We start from the raw sequence: 7500 nt of genomic DNA, 5'->3' as shown, positions 1-7500 counted from the left end.
CTGTTTTGGAGGCAGTGACAATGGCACGGTTTGTTTTATTTGCCTCCATTCCTTAAACTACATTTTTGTTTCGTTTCATTTACTCAGAAACGAATTGTATCTATTTAGACATCAGGGTGAACTATTTACACTTCAGGGTGAACTATTTACACAATGAAGTAGAGTGGCCGTTCAAAACAGAGTTTGTAATTGAACATCTAAACATCTATGAGATGTAAAAACAAACTTGTGAACACGTGAACCTGAAGTATAGCAAATCATAATGCTGACAAGCATGAAAGTGAACGAAATGGGTCATAAATTTGAAGTTTTCACTATCTGAATGATTTTCGGTTATATTAAAGGGATATATTGTTGAAAAACCCAAAGCTATCTCTTTTCATGGTAATAAGTAATGTAAACAATCTTCCCACTGGTGAGTTGTAGTAATAAATTGGGTTTTCCAGGAACCAGTTATTTTAAAGCTAGTACTGGTAACTTCCTAGGTTCACATGTACCACAAGTAATGGAAGATTCACAGAAAATGGAATTTGAAATTTTATGCTGTGGCATTTGAAGGAATAGTAGGTATTTGTAGACAAGTATCATTATGTTCTTCTCTTTTAATGGTTAATATTCCTTGACAGGCTTCTAACCGTTCAGAGAGTTTGCGTCCACATTTTTGTCCTTTGTTGAGAGTTTCAATAGACAAAGCGAAATATATATGACCGACCAAGTGACCCACACTACAGTATTTTATCTTTTCTCCTGCCCTTACCATTCCAGAAACAAAACACCGTTTCTTTTTGTGAAATAGTTTCTTGTTGCTGGTGAAGTTGCAAATTTCCTGTGCTTTGTCACCTTCAATTTTATTTCCCAATCCCCCTGTCCAATCCGCAATCTTCCCCCAAATCACTCGATGTACCACATCTTCAGAAAGTAATTAAAATGCCACAATTTGAGCAATGCTAGAAAATATTTTCAAAGCATGTTTTGAAAATGAATAATTCAATTTAAATTATTGGAGTACAAGAAAACTCACAGGAGTGTGATGATAAAAAAGTAATGTGTACAAAATTAAAGAATACTGTTTAATATACATATTTATATTTTTAAATCAGAAGAAGCAAAAATTGAAGTTGTTAGCGAATTGACAGGTCAATAAGACTTTAATGATAAGCCTGACAATTATTTTCAAGAATAATAATTATTGTTAAGACTTCACAATCTTAAATAACTCTCTTGGAAAATTACAAGATGACATGCATTTTGTTTGGGGTGAGGAGATTAATATTTTTTATTAATGAAAGTAAGAGGCAATGATGAAAACCGACCGAGCTAGATCTCTCTGTGCACCACTAGCTGAAGAGTGTGGAAGGGATGGGAAAGAATATGGATTACTGCAGCTGCAGGTCTATTAAAATAAAACACAGGTTACATTCCACAGGTGAGTGTACATGTCACCGTGCTGCAGACAAATAAACAACACCAAAAGTGTCTGCTAGCGCTAATCACTCAACAAAAATGTTGATTATTGGAGCAGCGACCTCTAGTCTTGACCTGTGGAATGTGACCTGTATTTAACAGACCCGCCTTCATTGCAGCTGTCACACGAGTCAACAGCGCCACATACAACTGCTAAATCAACCACATCAATAGTCTATGAACCCCATTGAACAATTTTATAATTTGTAACACAATCTGACATGGTGAAAACATTGAACAACAGTAACAATACTCGCATCAGGGAATTACAATTGTGAGACGCCAAAATGAACCAAAACGTAAAGGTACGTACGAAATAAAATCACTTAATTACCGTTACGTCTTTCAAACACCGTTATATCCTCCTTCTATATTAGAGCGATCGCTATGCCAGAGGTCGTGAAAAGCCAACGTAGCTTTAATTGGAATCGAGGCCTGATGTAGATCACCGTGCAACGTGAAAAAACGGCGAATTATTTTTGACTGTTATGCTTGTTAATTTGCGGCTGCTTCTTACGGAACAGCTACAATTTTGAAAATGATTTAAACACGACTTCTGTTCTTCTTCTGGCCCTCCTCACTAGCCGCCATCTTTCTTTCGACATTAACCCAATTAGAGTTCATGTGAGAAAAGCACCAATCAGCGATCTTTTTAGTTCACTGTGTGCCAGGGTCTTCTCAAGACCCGCCGCCATATTGAAAGCCGAGAAGACCCTGGGAACGAGGTTGAAACAACGAGTGAATAAAACCCCGTACAAAGCACTTTCTATGTCGTGAACTGTTTAATACACATAAGACGAGAATTTTCATTGAAATAGTTTTCTGAACGCAAATTAGAAACAAAAACTCACTAACAATAGAACCAAATGCTAATTTAATTTAATTCAATCACAAAGTACGATTTGCACGAGATGCACGAGTGATTGGCATGGAAACACCTTTACGCTATCGTTGATTGGTTATACTTCCACATGTGAAATAGCTGTACGCCATTCTGATTGGCTGTATAAGCCTTTTCCACATGTGAAAATAAAGCGCATAGATTTGTACAAATGAGCTTTATGGAATAAAATTCTCATGTTATGTGTAATAAAATTGTTTACATCACCGTTTTTTTTTTTTCTTAACGCACCCTGTGTTAGTTCCACTGAAATGCATGTACGACTTGGCGGACGGTTTTATTTTCAATGCACGCTTTTAAAAAGTAGTATTTGAGCAAAAATATGACAACATTTCAAAAACTTTCAAACAAAATCAGTATACATATGCTAAAAAGAGAAATGGAATGGGTTCAGGGATGGCGCAGTGGTGAGAGCACTCGCCTCCCACCAAAGTGGTTAGATTCTCGGACTCGGCGTCACATGTGGGTTGAGTATGTTGGTTCTCTACACTGCATCAAAAGGTTTTCTCCGGATACTCCGGTTTCCCCTCTCCCCACAAACCAACATTTGACTTGATTTGCTTTCATTGTTAATTCCAGTTTACAGTGTCCCAAATTAGTGCTCCAGCGCTAGAACGACACTTAAATAAAGTTCCTTTCCTTACGTTTCCTTTTGTCATTTGTGCGGTATAAAACATATGAATGATTCAAATAGGCCATTTTACAGTTGTTGGCTCAGTAACCTAGCCTCTGAATGGCTGCGAGGCTGCCGGTGACCTTAAATATGTTTCCCGGATATCGATCGTGATGCCATACAATTTCAGGGTTTGTACGCTATCTTGGACTAGCTGGCCGACGGGCACATCCCCTCGATCTGATGTAATTGTGAGTCTGTTATGCCTCGACAGCGGGTTTGTATCGCAATGCCGTCATGCTCAAATGAAAGCGGTAAAAAATCTCCATATTTCCACCTGCTTTGCAGTCATATTTTATAAATGCTACAAAGAGAACGGCCCAAGTTATCTATCCGACCTCTTCGAACCCCGAATTACTCGTTACAACCTAAGAAACACTGGCCTTAACGTAACTGAAAATTCCTACAACAGTAAATTCCGTCACAATTCGTATTCATTTGTCATCTCTCGTATCTGGAACAAACTACCACTTTCTGTTAAAACCGCTCCTAACTTACCGTCTTTTAGAAGAAAACTGAAAACTCTTATCTTTACTGGCTGCCAATGTAAAAGCTGTCTATAATCTTTCGTTTCACCTTCGCGTATACGTAGCTTTCGCTTAAATTAAGTATTTGTAAATAGTTCAATGAGACAATCTGTGATTTAGTTTTAAGAATTTTTAGACTTTGTTACATATTTTAAGTCAGTCACTTTTATCATGAGCCCCCGGCTCGGGAGACTGGGCGACCACTCCCCGTGTACCTGACGGTAAATAAATTATACCTTATACGTGTTGGTTGCTCGGCTGTTTTCTTCGCTTTCATTTTTCAAACGTATTTGAAGGTATGTTAATTTACTTGAAGTATCACTAGCAAATATGACTAAAGCGACTTATTAGAACATCAGAAAGCTGTGTAGTTGTATATTTTGTAGGAAACACACTACAATTGGCCCCCGCATGGCAATTCGTGTCGGCAACGATGCTGAGTTGTGATTTGTCAACTCGGCTGCTTTTCACAGGAGATTCAAGTTCTCCCTGCGTACTGTCACAAAAGCACCCCACAAGTCCACTGTCCCTGAATATTTCTGGGCAATCAGTACAATAAAAAATATTACTTTACTAGACATCGAACGGACTTTACTAATCCGTGATTACTACCAGTTTTAATTAGTGTACATTACCACCAGAAAAGCACAGCGTTTTCTATCAAAGCAGGGTCACCGGCAGCCTCGCTTCCATTCTCAGGCCAGGTAACTTAGCTACAACTGTAAAATGGTCTATGAATTAATTTCAGTGAAACTGGCACTGCGTGCGTTTGAAAAAAAAAAGTGTGTGGACAATATATGCGAGCCATGCAAGCCATAGTTGCGAGTCATGAGAGCCAATATGACGAACCATGCGAGTTAACATGCGAGTCACACAATCAGTGAAAGCTAACCGTTTTAAAACGGGTGCTTAGACTTAAATACTTTATTAGCAGCGATATTTAAAATGGGTTCTTTAAGACAGTAAGAAGGCAAGATGGCTTGGTTTCATATTTGCGTTTTGTTTGTTCCGGGATCATTGACCAAGCTGAGTAAATAAGCCGCTGGTTGCCTGATGAAATGTTTATTTTCGATTTTTCTCGAAATCGTCATTTTAACGGCGAAGATTAACATGCAAGGTATCTTTCCGTTGCACTGCTCATCCCCCCCCCCCTCCCCACCCCCTTCCTGAAGCAGAGTCTCACTTCAGTGCAACGAATCCTTAACTCTGTGATTGTTATGAATGGATTCCTTCCTTTTTCGTGTTTTGCATTTCTGTTGAAGTCCAAAGCCGGATCATAAAACCATAAAATACGCTCTAATTGAACCGTCTTGTTAATGCTGGTCCAGTGCGGCTGCTCCTTTCTTGGGCCTTCTGGTTTCTTACATGGTTAAGCCTCAGATGATGAGTAATCAGAAATGAATTTTCTTAGATTCTCCTAGAAAAAAGTTCCTTAAGATAGTCAAATTTCCCAGTCTAATGCAAGGCAAGAATACTTGGTTCTTGGGGGATCTTGAATGTTCGATTCGATCGGTACATAACGGATACCAAACATTCCTCGTTTTTCACCACGTTCCGTATTCACTAAATGCACAAAACGCGTTCGAGAATCCTATGAACATGCATTTACTCACATTCACCGTTAATTCATGAATTTTTTTTCAAGGTGCAAGGAAGTTCTAAACGCATGGCTGTTCGATCTTGGATGCCTTGCCCCAGCGGTAAGTATAAGAGTGTGTATTTTACAATCCCTACTGTAAAATGACTTTTGGATTTAACCACGGAATGAATCATGAATCAATAACAACAGGTTAGTTTCAATTCACTCCCGAGTTGCACCTTTATCTAAACCACGCTGCGCCTAACATGAATTGTCTAATGGGGATGGGGAGCCGTCTCGTCCCGCAATACTTTTGGTTAGCAACGTAAAATAAAATAAAAATAGATTTTCGGATCTTCTGCGCAGACTCAGAAATTTGAAACATTTGTGGTTGCCAAATGAACCCTTACTATGATTGTTCAGATTTCGGAACTGGCCAAGGTCCTCAGCCTCGTTCCCAGTCGTCCTCACGCGAATCAAACGTTACGTCACCGGACGAGCGGATCGGGAAGCCTGGCCAAAATAGGCAAGTTCCAAAATGGCGGCTGATTGCGACCATCTTCTTCACCTGTGATTATCAGAGGGGTATGGATGGGAAACGTTTTTTGGTTGAATGTCAGAAACTTCGAGACGCTGGACCTGCTCTCTCAGTTCGCGAAGAAGAGATCAAAACGTTTACCGTAGATTTTAATGCGCCATAGCAGTTCGTCCTCTCTTATGAACTTGAAGAATATGCACCTGGTGGTCACTCGAGATGCGGAAGTTGTTTATATCGATCGATTTCGGTGTTATCTTACGGAGACAATTCCAAACACTTGAATTTTCGTGGATTTTCGCGTACGTTAATTGCATTAGCAAACTTGCATTAAATAATTCCTCTTATTATAAAGCTGAATTTGTTTCCCCAGCGGGCGCTCTCATTGGTTACGTCGAGGTCACATGACATTTAACAATAAAACTGTTTCCCGCCAAAAAGCTCTGAGCGGGCAGTAGTGCAAAATATATGACGTCAGAGGGTAACAATGCATTTTTACCTGCGAATGTTGACCGACGGCCGCCGTTGTTGTTGCCATTGCACTTTTTTCTTTTTGTGCTACATAACAAATCACTTAATGACTGGTCCCTCGGGAAACAGTTCATTTTGTTTTCCTCGAATTTCAATGTATCGCTCTGCTGCGGCTCGGGGAAACATTGAGATTCTCGGGAAAGAAAATTAAATGTTTCCCTCGGGACCAGTCATTAAGTGTTTAATATTACCTCCTTGATCGTCTTGATCGTATTGTGACGGAAGAGGACATTTGTGGTATATCCTTAAACAGCAAGAGTAATATGGATGCTAGTCTTGTTGCAGAAATTCTGAAGACCGAGTAGGCCTAGACACCAATATCAAGTTAAATCGCCTAAATATGTTTCCCGGAAATTCCCGATTTTTTCTCTAAATATCTCGATTTTTCTCTAAATACCCTGGTTTTTTTTCGTAATATCCCGAAAATATCTGCCTTCATTTCTATAAATAATGCAGCAATAACCTAACAAAGTATAAGGTATATATGACATGTATTAAATGGAGAATACTGCTGCATGTGCTTGCTGCGGGCCTAGATGGGAGGATTTGTTAATTTTCTTTGAATTTTTGTGTTTGTAAGCAGCATTTAACTTAAAAGCTTGCTTTCTTTCTCTCTCCATGTTTCTGGGGAAAAAACGTGACTTCAATAATGTTTCCCTAAAAAAATCACATTTTGTTTTTTCTAAATATCTCGAGAATTTCTTAAATATCCCAAAATTTTCTTAATATCTCAAAACATATCCGGATATTTGTATCTAGGCCTAACACGACGGAGGTAATAAAAGGCTGAAGCTCTTCATTCTGAATACGTCTCAATATTAGCATGTATTTAAAAGTCTGTTTACAAGCCAAGTGGCCCATCAGAGCCAGAGTTTATCCCGCTTTCTATGGCATGAAGTGACTAGTAGTATTTTTTTACTTCCCCCCTGGATGGGATGCCAGTCCATCGCAGGGTTTACCCCAGCATTTCACCGGTGCCCGTTTATACACCTGGGTGGAGAGAGGCACCGTGGGAGTAAAGTGTCTTTCCCAAGGACACAACATAATGTCACCGGCCAGGACCGGAACCTGGACCACTCAATCTGGAGTCGAGCACACTAACCATGAGGCCAACGCGCCTCCCAGATTAGCATGTATTTGCTACCGTATTAAATTCGAGAGTAAATAATTTATTGCATTGAACTATATCAAAAGACTATCAGGTGAGAGAACACATCCCCGTGCCCTATGATAATCTTTTTCAATCTATTTTAAGCTTCGCGCTACGCTATGAAAGTTATTTTTAATTTC

The 7500-nt window shown here is 39.3% G+C and overlaps 1 protein-coding gene across 4 annotated transcripts in view; it reads left to right on the top strand.

Annotated features, from left to right (window-relative positions):
* LOC138033801 (stimulated by retinoic acid gene 6 protein-like) overlaps positions 1 to 7500 on the top strand; it is a 108216-nt gene that overhangs the window by 1995 nt on the left and 98721 nt on the right. For all 4 annotated transcript variants that reach the window (XM_068881638.1, XM_068881636.1, XM_068881639.1 and 1 more), the window contains exon 2: positions 5211 to 5265. In XM_068881638.1, coding sequence (XP_068737739.1) covers positions 5211 to 5265 — 55 coding nt within the window. The remainder of the gene's footprint in view (positions 1 to 5210; positions 5266 to 7500) is intronic.

Source organism: Montipora capricornis, chromosome 14 (genome assembly GCF_036669925.1).
Source record: "Montipora capricornis isolate CH-2021 chromosome 14, ASM3666992v2, whole genome shotgun sequence".
Classification (NCBI taxonomy): Eukaryota; Metazoa; Cnidaria; class Anthozoa; order Scleractinia; family Acroporidae; genus Montipora; species Montipora capricornis.
The sequence above is the reverse complement of the archived record's forward strand: the minus strand, read 5'-3'. Positions and strand labels throughout refer to the sequence as shown.